The sequence below is a fragment of the Gymnoscopelus microlampas genome, assembly GCF_963454915.1.
Source record: "Gymnoscopelus microlampas genome assembly, chromosome: 5".
Taxonomy (NCBI): Eukaryota; Metazoa; Chordata; class Actinopteri; order Myctophiformes; family Myctophidae; genus Gymnoscopelus; species Gymnoscopelus microlampas.
Genome location: NC_139942.1, coordinates 50401182 through 50415448, shown reverse-complemented (window position 1 = coordinate 50415448; position 14267 = coordinate 50401182). Strand labels below are relative to the sequence as shown.

The 14267-nt window shown below is 40.7% G+C and overlaps 2 protein-coding genes across 2 annotated transcripts in view; both read left to right on the top strand.

Annotated features, from left to right (window-relative positions):
* The window catches only part of LOC311045738 (chymotrypsinogen A-like), an 80050-nt gene that overhangs the window by 22603 nt on the left and 43180 nt on the right, over positions 1 to 14267 (top strand). The window lies entirely within an intron of this gene.
* LOC311045734 (interferon-inducible GTPase 5-like) lies at positions 608 to 6164 on the top strand. The gene is made up of 2 exons (XM_084057755.1): positions 608 to 1337; positions 3605 to 6164. The coding sequence occupies exons 1-2, from the start codon at positions 761 to 763 to the stop codon at positions 4225 to 4227; spliced, it is 1200 nt and encodes a 399-aa protein (XP_083913881.1). The 5' UTR covers positions 608 to 760; the 3' UTR covers positions 4228 to 6164.

Genomic DNA, 14267 nt, shown 5'->3' with positions numbered 1-14267 from the left:
CTTTTTTCTTCTTAAAAGTACTTAGTATTGATAAAATTCATTATTTACATTGCAAAACGATTTGATACGATTATTTGCATTGCAAAACGATTCGATACGATACAAAGTCAAACAATACGATATTTTGCTGTTTGCATATCGATATAGATCTTTGAAAATTCAAAACGATTTTTCGATGCAGTTACTATATCGTTACACCTCTACTGTACATGTATTTTTTTCTCGTTTGAATTTGCAGCTGATGAGCTGAATCTGTATTGAGAGCTCAATGTGGAAATTAATAAATATTTCAAGTGAAAGAGAGAAAGAGAGAGAGAGAGAGAGAGAGAGAGAGAGAGAGAGGCACCCTGACCTACACAATAAATAATAAGTATAGTGAAGCTCTTGAATCATTGTATAATAATAAGATAAGATATCACGTATCACTTAGTGATCAATTTGAACCGGATAGACGTGTTCACTCACTATATATGCTTTTTCCACTGCGGAAAAAAACAGCCCTAGATGCTAGGCTGTAGGGGGTGGAACCATGAAGGACTGCCCCTCCAGTATGTAAGGAGAAGTGAGACTGGTGCCACTCCAAAAAATTAAAGCGAGCTTCAGAGCTGTCTTCTAGCACATCTTGAATAACGTCGAACCAATCTTCTGTCTCCAGTCTGGTTACTTCTGCATCTCCACAAGGGCAAAAAGGAATTATTTTCCCTTCCATCTATTATTATTTTTTTCTTTATTATTCAACTTTTTTTTTATTATTATCTAGATGGATACATTTGAAAAAGACTTTTGCATTATTGATGCGGATGAAGTAAATAAGATTAAAGACGCCCTGGAGAATCAGGACTTGAACTCAGCAGTAGGCAAGATTCATGATTACTTAACACAGCTAGACAATGTACAGCTGAACATCGCTGTCACAGGGGAGTCAGGCTCTGGAAAGTCAACATTCATCAATGTCTTCCGAGGTTTGGGGCATGAAGAGGACGACTCTGCCCCAACTGGCGTTGTGGAGACCACCTTAGAGCCAAAAGAATATTACCACCGTAAATACCCAAATGTAAAATTGTGGGATCTCCCTGGTATTGGTACGCCAACATTCAAAGCAGACCAATACCTTGTTGATGTTCATTTTGAACGCTATGACTTTTTCATAATTGTCGCAACAGATCGCTTCAAGGAATGTCATGTTCAGCTGGCCAGCGCGATTCAGAAAATGAAAAAGAACTTCTACTTTTTACGCAACAAGATTGATACCAACATTGCGGCTGAGAGAGAAAGCAAGCCAAAAACGTTCAACGAGGAAAAGACACTAGATGACATCCGACAAAACTGCATCGAAGGTTTGACAATTCAAAGTATAGTGCTCCTCCACACTATTTATGCGAGAATGATTACAAGAGCATATTGTGATCAAATCACTATAAGATCACAATTTGTTGGCCATTATATATATTTATATTTACCAAAATAAAAACGTACTTTTAGAAGTATAACAAATGTAGTTTTGTTTTTTTATTAATCTATTTTTAAGGTGCCACTTTGGCCATAATTTAGTTTCTATAGTTTTGTCCCGAAGTTGTGTCAACTCTGGCACAGGGCGGGTGGGTGTTTGCGTGTGACGTGTACTTTTGCAGTACAATTGCCAATGTGTCAGAAATTAGCTAGTAACTAGTAAGTGATAAGCTATCACTTAGGAGTAAGCTGAAATCCTATTTTTTCAATGTGGTATTTATTAAAATGAATCTTGTCTTCACGTCTTGTGATTTGTTTTCATTATTATTATTTATTTATATTATTTATTTATTTTTAGATACATTTTTAGCGGTGCCAGCCGCTCTACATTTGACCGTGTCTGTGTGTCCGTCCGTCCGTATGTTTGCAGACGGAAAAGCTGCAACACATGCGGCACTTCAAGAAATGCACACAAACACACACACACACACAAGCCAGCACTGCACACGCGCGTGTTTGTGTGGACATCAATCGAAACATGCAGACTTGCGAGGCGCACCGTTGCAACACATGCGCCACTTAAAGACATGCACACACACACACACACACACACACACAGACTGGCGCATGTGTGCATGCACGCACACACACACACACACACACACACACACACACACACTCACACACACTAAAACGACCGATCTACAATGTGAGAAAAATGATTAGAAGTAAATAAAGTGAGTACAAATATTTAAAAGTAAATACCTTGAGTAAAAAATACTTCAGAGTACTTAAATTGAGTAAAAATACTCAGTAGTACTTCAAATGAGTAAAAATACTTAAACATGGTTAAAATGAGTAAGAGGCAAATACTCTTTTAGTACCGCCTCAATACCACTCTGAATGCCAGCGCCAAATCAAATAGATTTCTACCGCCTGAATGACACACTCATCAAACAGAGTAGGCACCGCTTACTCACACTGGGTGTGATTTTTAGCGGCGCTATACCTGACTTTGTCCGTGTTCACCGTCAACGCTCTGATTGGTCAGACCCGTCAACGCTCTGATTAGGGGTGTGCCGATACACTAATTTCACGAAACGATACGATACGATATTTGGCTCACAACTTCGATACGATTTCGATACGATACGATACGCACTTTTTTTATTATGAAAATATATGGAGGAGAAAAAAAGAAAATGCAAACAAATAATTCTGTTTTTGCATTATTCAGACATGCAAACTTGTAGCTTTTCAGCTACAATAGCCGTTTTGAATCCAAATAGTATGACACCTGACCCGAAAAAAAAACATGTTGTCACTCTTTTCACTTCGGGGCCGTTTGCATGCCTGATTATTATGATCGTAAAAAATAAAATAAAAAATATATATATATATTTTTTTTTTTCAAAAACAATATTTTTTTTTTTCAAAACGATACATATCGTCGCGAAAACGTATCGCGATATATCGCGGGACGATATATCGGCACACCCCTAGCTCTGATTGGTCAGACCCGTCAACGCTCTGATTGGTCAGACCCGTCAACAAAGTGATTGGTCAAGCTTCACGTGACACATGGCTATAAACACATTATAAACACATATCGATGACAAAATGTATCAAAGGCGCCGCTACCTTCACACAGGGTGTGATTTTTATTATTTTGCCCTACTTTGACCTGCTCTTCTAGCTTTAACTATATAGCCTACTGTTGAGTTATGTTTCTGTTTGCCAATTTAGTTTTTTCAGGAATCCTATTATTTATTATCTTAATGTGAAGCACTTGGGGCTACATTTTATGTATGCAAGATGCTATAGCCTAGAAAATAAGTTATTATTATTTTTAGAGATGCACCGATAAATAAATAAAAATAACGTGAACCCAATTGTAATTTAAAATAAGAATGATATACTGACTTAATGCTGTTGCTGTTTTTTTTTATTGCTTAGTTTTTCCTGCTGCTACACTTAAAATATCACATAACAAATGTGAAACCATCAAATCGTATCGTTATAGAGATATGAAATGTTTTCCATATCACTTTAAGCCCTAATGCAAAGAGGCTCTAAGATTAAATAGTAGTCTTTTACATGCATTGAGTAATAATACATCAACTGTTTAATAATTTGGATTCATTTTATTTTTTAGGGCTAAAAAAAAACAATGTAGCAGCTCCTGTCTTTCTGATCTCCTGCTTTAAGCTTGGTCTCTACGACTTCAACCTGCTTCTTGACGCCATAGAAAAGGAGCTCCCTAAGCAGAAGAGACATGTGCTGCTCCTAGCCCTGCCCAACATTACCATGGAGATCAACAAGAAGAAGAAGAAAGCCCTGCAGGCAGACATCTGGAAGGTGGCTTTGCTGTCTGGTGCTGTGGCTGCAGTGCCAGTCCCAGGCCTCTCATTCGCTGTGGATGCGACCATTGTGCTGAAGGAGATAAAGAAGTATTATGCGGCTTTCAACCTTGATGAGTTCAGCCTGCAGAAACTTGCAGAGATTTCACATGTGTCAGTGGAGGAGCTGAAGGCTGAAATGAAATTCACATCACACTTTACGTTTAGTGTCACAGGGGTTATAAAACAACTTGTTAGTGCGGTTATCGTTGCAGAAAGTTCTGCTGAGTTTCTACTCAGCCTGATCCCTATCGTGGGTTCCATTATAGCAGGGGGGATGTCCTTTTTCACCACACGCTATATGTTGAACAAATGTCTGGAGGAAATGGCATCTGATGCCCACTATGTTCTGATGAAGGCGGTGTCTACTACAGTGTGAAAAGGCTGGGAAAAGTGGGAGAGAACAGTGGGAAAAAACAACGTAGATGCTCAAATAAAGCTTGTTGTTCATGATCGTAACATGAACAACAGGAAACGCTATATGATGAATTGAAAAGCATATTCATTTTTTGTTTATTCGGTTAGTAGGAGCTTTAATGACCTTAAAATAGAAATGTTTCACTATATCATTAAGAGCCTGTCACCACATGACTTTTTTACCTTTAGTTAACCAGGTGGACCCATTGAGATGAAAACTATTATCTTTTCTAAGAGAGACCTGGGCCAAGACAGCAGTAAAATGCAAAGCTTTCAACAAAATACAATACATAAACACAGGATAATACTTGCAACAGGGGCATACCAATCATGTACACTTATATGACTCTTACTGAATTCAAACGTCATTTTATTATGTTTTTGCTTAATGTTTTTTGTAAAGCACATTAAATTGCATTGTTGCAATGTGCTATACACACGCCTTGCCTTCCCTCGTCTTGAAGGGATAAAATATCTCTTTTTCAGGAGAGGCTTGAGAGACTTTACCAGTTAGAGATCAACAAGATACAAATTTTGACAAAATGTGATACTACACTTTTGATTGTTGAGCAGTGGTGGAAAAAGTACTCAATTGATTTCGAAGTCAAAGTATCAATACTGCAATGTAGAATTACTCTGTTACAAGTGAAAGTCCGGAATTCAAAATTGACTTGAGTAAAAGTATGAAAGTACCAAAAGTAAAAGTACTCATGCAGAATGTCCCATTTCAAGTTTTCAAATGTATACAAATCTTTTGAAAATAGCAGATCTACAAGTTCACAATGCGTCGCATTGCGACTTATTGTGAGCTTGTAGATCAGCTATTTTCAAATGGCCGAAATGTATACAGAGCGGTTAATGTATGTTTTGTAATAATCAAAATCTACAAAGTAACTAGTAACTAAAGTTTTCAAATGATTGTAGTGGAGTAAAAGTACAATATTTGGATCCGAGATGTAGTGGAGTAGAAGTAAAAGTATTGGAAATTGGAAATACTCAAGTAAAGTACAAATACCTCAAAATTGTACTTAAGTACAGTACTTAAGTAAATGTACTTAGTTAATTTCCACCACTGAAATAGAGTAATTTGACAGGCCAAAATAGGTACTACACAGACTTGAGTGTACAATGACTGGATATTTGATTTTGCATATGCTATTGTAAAATGGAAAATGTATAGATTTACTGGTAAAAGTGTAAATCTGTGGCGGGGGAATCTACGTAATTCCCAGCGTATGTACCGTATAGATTTATCAGCAGACTGGGAAATTATTTCTACGGGATGGTTGTGTCGGGATGGAGGAGTGCTTGTTTTGTTTAACTCAACATCCTGTAATCTTTAAACAGGTGATGACTATTCTGTCCACCAGCTTCATCAAATCAGATGGCACACTTGTGGATGGGCTGGCTGCTCATGGGGCGGGTACTCACTCACCTGGTGGCTCACTCAGGTATTACATGCATCATGGCTCATGATCATCAAGGCCTCCCTGTCGGCACTCCTGCCTTCTTTTCAAGTGATGTAAAAAGTCATATGACTTCATACATATTCAGTCTTTATTCAGTTGAGTGAAAAAAACAAGCACTCGCCTCTCTCCTATAACTGCCGCTTGGGAAATTGTCTGATTGGTTAATGCTGATGAGCCAATAGTCTGTGTAATGGCCACAGCCATCCAGAACATCCTGATAAGTGTCTTTGTCTTCTATATACTTGCTTAAATACTGCTTAACTCTATTACGTATATTGATGTGACTAGTATACTGTATAATACTGCACTAATCAATAATATGTCTGAAAACAGGACAATATTTCATTTAACTTTTGTTTCTATCTGGGTGTTATTGTAATGATGGCAAATGTAAAAATCTCTTTTCCTGTTGATGAATTAAAATTCTCTCCAAAAAGAAATGTGAGTTCTCATTTCTAACAGTAAAAAGCATCTGTCCTTGGACTAAAAGCCTTCAGTTGTTCAGTTCAGAAATAATGTTGTCAGTTATACAGCCCTCAGGCCAAAAGGCATCAGGTCTCAGGTCTCCTACCGAACGGCCAAAATGGCCTCACATAGCGTCAAATGAAATAGCCTGAAGTTGCACAAAACTGCCTTAGATGTTTTCCCCTTACAGTAATAAGCACTCAAACTGCAAAGTATTCAATCAATCAATCAATCAAAACTCAAAATGATTTCATCCACGATATACGAGGCAATATATATTGTACATCTACTATTTGAAAAAATAAAAGCTGACCTATACAAGCTTAAGCCAAACATGCCATTCAATAACAACTAAATTGGCTATTTTCCAAAACCTCTGTGTGAAAAAATCTGAAAATATTTCAATATTTTTACACAAATCTTGTATGGGGGATGTCGCACAATATATTTTCAGATGGGATTCCGCGGCTAATGTTGGGGCGAACAGAGAACACAAGCACAATTGCCCAGGCCGTATAAAATACATAAATAGTAGCAGAGAAAAGGGGAGCTTGAAACTGAGTGATTAGAACACCAGATGTTAATCGAACAGCGTAGGGCCAGAGAGGGCAGTTTGAAACTGTCTTGATTCAACAGATAGCAATCAAGGAGAACAATGAGGGGAACTTAAGGATAGCCAGAGATAACTAAGGTGCAGAGGCAACCAAAAAGAAGCACTTTGGTCTAAATAACCATACCATGACGAACCAGTAAGGGGGCCGTGGGACAGAGATAAGAGTATTTAGCCAACAATAGGTAAGGACAGGTTAGGGTCACAGCGACATGATTACGGAAAGGAATTGGCAGGCGAACACAGTTTGTGGTCTCCTCTGAGTCTTTGGGGACGTCAGAAGCATTGTGGCAAGAGGAGACCACAACAAATGAATCATAAGTAGATACGTGAGAAACCACAAACACATACGTGAGAAATCAGAAACGCACACGTAAGGATGAGTAAGGGAAAATAGCTAAGGAGGAGGGGGCGACCACGAAAGATATATATGGTTAGGGGAGAGAGAAGACTTCAGAGAATTATCGCGTCGACATTGTTTGCTGTAATGCTTATGCTGGCTGACTAATTGTAATAAACCTTTTCTGATATAACTTACTTCCAAGTTTAGTTGTGCATCATTCTACCAATACACTCTAAAAAGCTAAGGAACCAAGGACCCTCTAAATCACCGACAAAAACAACTCTGAGGCTCGCTTTAGGTTTTTGGAGTTGCACCAGTCTCACTTCTCCTTACATACTGGCGGGGCAGTCCTTCATGGTTCCACCCCGTACAGCATTAAGCATCCAGGACTGTTTCTACAGGTTGCTACAAACAATACAGTGAAAAAAGCTTAAGTGATCACTTCTGTCAGGTTCAAATTGATCACTAAGTGATACACGATATCTTATTATTATATTACAATAATGCAAAAGCTTCACTACTTATTATTTACTGGGTAGTTTACGGTGCCTTCAGGTAACATTAGTGCTTTAAAATAAATGCAACTCTCATGACCATTCCAAATGTTTTCCTTCATGTACAGGCCAGGGTAGGTGTCAGAACGACTTTGATGTAAAGGCAATTTTTCATTCCTGAGAAGTCAATCTATGCTTGGAAATATTGGTTAACAACACACAAATACCAATACAGTTCAAATATATGCAAAGTCTCTCTCTCTCTCTATCTCTCTCTCTCTCTCTCTATGACTTTAGAATGTACTTTAGCTTAGAGAGAGACAAAAATGTCCTTGGTACATGTCTATTTAATAGTGCTATAAATACATCTAAGGAAATAATTCCACAAAATAGAGGATACTTGTATACTTATAGTCCCTCTCAAATTGATCACCTTATTGGTAGCGTCACAGGCACACTCAGTTGCTCCTTTAAAAAAGAAGATAATAAAACAACAGAGGATTGCTCATGGTATAACTTGTTTTACCAAAAAGAAAGAATCTCGTATAGCCTGGCAAAATGGCCTTAAAATATATAGGAAGGCCCTCTGCAATGCCAGAGTCACTTATTATTCATCCTCATTAATAGAGAAAAGAAAACAGTCATGACTACTGATTCTCAGTAGCAATGATATCAGATTTCATGAGTTTTTTAATGATGAAATAAAAACTATCAGAGATCAAATTGATAACTACTACTACTAAATAAAATATGATTGTGCATGATGAGAATCTGCTCCGATTTCGAAGTGCTCTGGTTTTGATGTCATAGAACTCTCTGGTGTGTTAATTTATTAACTTAATGATGCTCATTAAATTATGTTGCTATTTTCATTTTAAAATTCCTGCAAAAGTGTATCTAAGTTTATCTCCTTTGATAAATTAAGTCAGACGTATGATATATCATAGACTGGTAGACCATCCCGGTCGCGGAATTCACATTTCATTTGATTTCAGCAGATGCCTGTGTGGGTGTCCAAAACAAACATGACGGCTTCTGAAGTAACTACATGTTACGTTAATGTAAGTATAAAAACAGCCATAGGTGAAGTTATTGCAAAAATAGACTCAACTAGATAAAGTGCTCCTCGGAGCACAGGTCTCCGCCAGGTCAGATACGTTATTGTGGCCTCCTGGTGGCGCTATAATAGGCCAATGTGAAAAGGGTGGCATTTATTCTTAGGTCGTTCACGGCAATCGGACACTGCATTCATGATTTGAAGCATTTTGTTCCAAAAATGTGTTTTGCTAAATTAGACCTGCTGGTGGCGCTATAACAGGCCAATGTGAAAAGGGTGGCATTTCTTCCTCGGCCTAGTGGGAATGTGCGTGTGAAATTTCACGGAAATCGCACGCTGCGTTCATGGTTTGAGGCAGTTTGTTCAAAACGGACCAATCCTGCAAACTTTGGATGGCAACCTTAACCAATAAGGATGGAATATGGGAAATCGGACAGATCAGGGTTGATCACATGACTATAGAGATACTGTGTACCGATTTGCATGACGTTTGGTTAAAAACTGTAGGAATAATGTGAAAAAAATGGGTTTTGCACAAATCGGCCTCCTGGTGGCGCTATAACAGGCCCATGTGAAAAATTTGAGGCAGAGGTTCTGAATTGGCATCCAGGGAGTGTGTGTGCACAGTTTCGCAGCGACCGGGCCAACGGTGCCGGAGATTTGGTGGTAACACACGGACACACGGACACACGGACACACGGACAGAGGGTAAAACATACTCTCTCGCCATGCCTTACGGCCTGGCGGAGACAATAAAAGCAATTAAACAAGAGCAAGAGTATGCACTTGCAGAGTTTCTCGGCGGAAAAAACATTCTCGCTTTTCTTCTAACACTAACGGTCTACTGAAATCAAATGAAATGTGAATTCCGCGACCGGGATGGTCTACCAGGCTAACTACCGTATCACATATCACATGTAGACACAAGATAAAACAATGTTGTAATCATCACACCCACACACCCACACACACACACACACACACACACACGGGCAAACAAGACAAGGCTAGTCGCTGTATGCTGGACCCGGATACATATCCGGGTCCAGGTGTTGTAACAGCAACAGCCGTTAACTGTAAAAGGAGAAGTACAGGTAAGAGTAGACAGTTAAGAATGAAGATAATGATAAAATAAATAGACTTCAAGTCTTTACACAATGGGGGTGTGACAAATAAAGCCAAGCCCTGTTTGCACAGTTATCTTATTGTGTTTGTTAATGAGCTATATGCTATGGTTTAACCCAGTGATTCTCAACCTTTCTAATTTCAAGTACACCCAGGCCACTGACCTCCATTTGATACGAGTTTCATCTCTGGGACCTCAATCCAGTGTTCATTCAACTCTGAGAGTGTGCAAATGGTACCACATGCACATATACATGTACTGTGCAGGCATACCTTGGCACATACAGTACACAGTAGCTCCTAGGCAGAAACAAACTATGGCCAAAATAATTGATTAACTTTTCAGGAAATTAAAAGAGGTCAGTAACCCCCAAACACGACACAACAACGAGGTCAAAAAGTACAATATAAGAGTTTATATGTCAAAATAGTACACACAACACAACAACAAAGTCAAAAGCACAATTTAAACTTTGCCTACACTTTGAGCTGTATTGGTACTGGTGTGTTGTTCCCCCACATTTCCAAACATCGATTGACTTCTCTGGAATGAAAAAAATACCCCCAAATTTGTCCTGACACCGACCCTGCACTTGAAGGAAAACACTGGAATTCTCATGAGAGCTGAATTCATTTTCAAGCGCTATAACGTTACCTGAAGGCAGCCTGACCAGGAATAATTTTATAACTAGAAAAAGTGCTCCTCGGAGCACAGGTGTCTGCCAGGTCAGGTATGTTATTGTGGCCTCCTGGTGGCGCTATAATAGGCAAATGTGAAAAGGGTGCCATTTATTCTTATGCCTTTCACGGCAATCGGACAGTGCATTCATGATTTGAGGCATTTTGTTCAAAAAATGTGTTTTGCTAAATTAGACCTGCTGGTGGGGTGGCATTTGCTCCTCAACGTGGTGTGAATGTGCGTGCAAAGTTTGACCGCAATCGGACGCTGTGTTCATGATTTGTGGCATTTTGTTCAAAACTACAACTGCAAACTTTAGATGTCAATCTTAGCCAATCAGGATGGAATATGAAATATCAAACACATCCATCCTGATCACATGACTATAGAGATCATGTGTACCGATTTGCATGAAATCTAGATCAAATCGGAAGGAGTAATATTTAAAAAATGTTTTACATAAGTCGGCCTCCTGATGGTGCTATAAAAGGCAGATGTGAAAAATGCAGGGCAAAGATTTTTCCTTGACCTCTAGGGAGTGCGCTTACAAAGTTTTACACAGATCGGTGCAGTTATAGGTAAAAACACGAATCGGCCTGTTATGGCGCCACCATGAGGCTGATTTGAACATTTTCAAGTGGCATTTCTTCCTCGGCATAGTAGAAATATGCGTGCAAAATTTCAAGGAAATTGCATGCTGTGTTCATGATTTGAGGCATTTTGTTCAAGCACTCCTGCAAACTTTGGAAGCCATTGTGACAGAGTAGCTTGATTAATGTACTAATGTTACACAGTCATTGTATATTATGCTGTATTGTATAACTTGTAGATTCTCAGTCACACAGAAGGTGCACATTCTGCTGTGACATGGAATCTAATATACCTGTGTTTATCTGTTTATCAGATGCTGTAAAGGGGAAGCTGCCTTGAAGCCTGAGGAGCTGATTAATGCTACATGGGGAGCAGCCTGGGTGGATTTTTGAATGCACGGGTTGGTTGATTGTAGCCAGGGGTGGGGTCTGTTAGACTATATAAAGGAGAGCTGAAGGAGAGCTGATCAGTTGAGTGTGGGCTGCCAAGGGGAGAGGCTGACACCTTAACTCTCTGTTAGTTATGTTCTGTTGAGTTTTGAGTTGTTTATTTCTTTTGTTATTTCACTTATTGTTGTCCAGGCCTGGAATAAATGATATTATTTTACCTGCAAGCCTGCCTCCTGGTCGATCTATGACATGTAAAGGGTTTTTCACTGACTAAAATGCCTATACACCATCCCACTTGGTAACAAATGGTGGCAGTGGTGGGATTGTAAAGCTTCCAAGGAGCAATAACAGGCAGTGGAAAAGCACCTAAAATGTCTCTAAAAGGGCGTGGCCGACCGGGCAGACCTACCCGGCAAAACCCAGAGCCGTTCACCAAAAATGGTGAGGGACTAGAGGAGGAGAGTGAGGAGGAGCCAGTCGTTGAGTCGGGGGAAGGAGGAGCCATGGCATCAGTGCTGACTGGTGAAGTCCAAGCAGGGGCGGACCAGCAGTTGAATCGAGAGCCAGAGGTTGAACAGCCTTCCGTAAGGCCGAAAGTGGCACCAGTGGAAATTCACAACACAGCTGAGTTAAGTACTTCTCCTTACTCTTCATCGGAGACCCTTCCTTTTGGGCAACAATTTATGAATGAAATGAGAGAATTCATGTATAAGCAACAAAAACATGAGAAAATGCTGTTTGATGGGCTTGAAGATCTGAAATATGTTGTGTCTAAAAAATCCAAACAGGACTGGGTGACTGAAGAACCAGCCAGTCACCAGAGTCTGTTTGCCCTGCCCACTCCAGCTCAGCAACGTCCGCAGCCCAGCCATAGGACAACGCCGCAGCCTGCCCAGCCGGAGCAGCAGCCCATCCACCGGTACGACCGAGCTAAGATTCCAAACTTCAGTGAGGGGGAAGACGTCGAAAGCTTCTTCATCCGCTTCGAGCGCATCGCCAGGACCTGGGGGTGGAATCATGACGAGTGGGCTGCTCGTGTCGTCACCCTCCTCACGGGCAAAGCTTTGGAGGCCTATGCCAGCATGGACGAGCAGCGGTCCCACCTCTATTCCGACATCAAAGCTGCTGTACTTGCCAAGTACGATGTGACAGAAGAGACCTACCGCCAACGATTCAGATCCAATACTCTACCAACAGGAGAGTCGACCAGGGAGACCTACAATAGGTTGAAGGGACTCTACCGAAGGTGGATGCGACCAGAGACCAAGACGAAGGAGCAGGTGGCCGAGACTTTGATCCTGGAACAGTACCTGCGTGTTCTCCGCCCAGATGTCCGAATGTGGGTGAAAGAGCATCAACCACAGACGGGGGAGGAAGCGGCAAAACTGGCTGAGAGGTATATGGCTGCACATCGGGAGCCACCTCGAGAGCCATTTCGACCCAACAAGGTGACTGTGGGGCAGGTTAAATCAGAGGGGTCCAAAGGTGATGAGGTTCTACCCAAGCGGGATACAGGGGGTGGGACAAGGTCTAACTATGGCACTGGGGCTCTTATCTGTTTCTATTGTCATCAACCAGGGCACAAGGCAGCTTTGTGTCCACTTAAAAAACCTAAAGAGGCTAATATGTGCTATGTTCCTAGACCAGAGTTTCAGCACACTATGCAGATTTCAAGGGCCAAATCCCGATATTTAACCTCAGTTCTTGTTAACGGGCAGGATGCTGAAGCACTGTTAGATACAGGTAGTTCCCAGACACTGGTGAAAGCCAAGTTTGTAGATAATGAGTCTTTGAACTTTGGGGAACTAGTAGGTTTGGGGTGTGTTCATGGGAAAGAACAAATGTATCCTACTGCTGTTGTGAATATTGTGATTGATGGTCAAGCCTACATGATGAGGGTGGGGGTGGTTGATCAACTGTCATATGATGTCATTTTGGGGGATGATCTACCAGTTCTAACTAACCTTGTTCAGTCTGTACCCAAGTTATGTGCTATGGTTACTAGGTCTCAGTCCAAAGGTTTGCAACCCCTTCCTGACATCCACCCAGGTTTTTTTGAAGGTGGCACAAAGGTTAGGAAGGATAAGCGGCAGCGCCGCCATGACAAGCATGTGGGGAAAGCAAGGGTGCAGGATCCAGTCTCGGTTGCTCCAGATCCTGAGACCACTCTGCTTGATCCACAGTGGCAAGTCCCTGACAACTTTAAGGAGCTGCAGAGATCAGATCCTTTGCTGCAACCTTTGTTTACTAAGGTATGTGAGGTAGATGGTGAACCTGTTAATGGAGCTAATCTCATTGGTGATAAATACATCCTCAAAGCTAACCTTTTGTACAATGCAGACAGTGAGGTACCTAGATTGGTTGTTCCTAAATCATTTCACCAGCTAATTCTAAATTTGGGACACCACATTCCGTGGGCAGGACATCTAGGCCAACAGAAAAGCTATGACAGAATCAGTCGGAGATTCTATTGGCCTAGACTCTATCAGGATGTTCAGGAGTACTGTAGGACATGTACAGAGTGTCAAAAAGTAGCACCAATTCGCAAATCAGATCGGGGACTGTTACAACCGTTACCAATCATTGGCACACCATTTGAGCGTATTGGTATGGACATAATTGGACCATTGGTTAAAAGTAGTTCTGGGCATCGATTCGCTCTTGTAATCTGTGATTATGCGACTAGATACCCAGAAGTATATCCATTACGCTCTACCCAAGTCAAACATGTGGTCCGATGTCTGATAGATCTGATTTCCCGAGTTGGTGTTCCTGCGGAA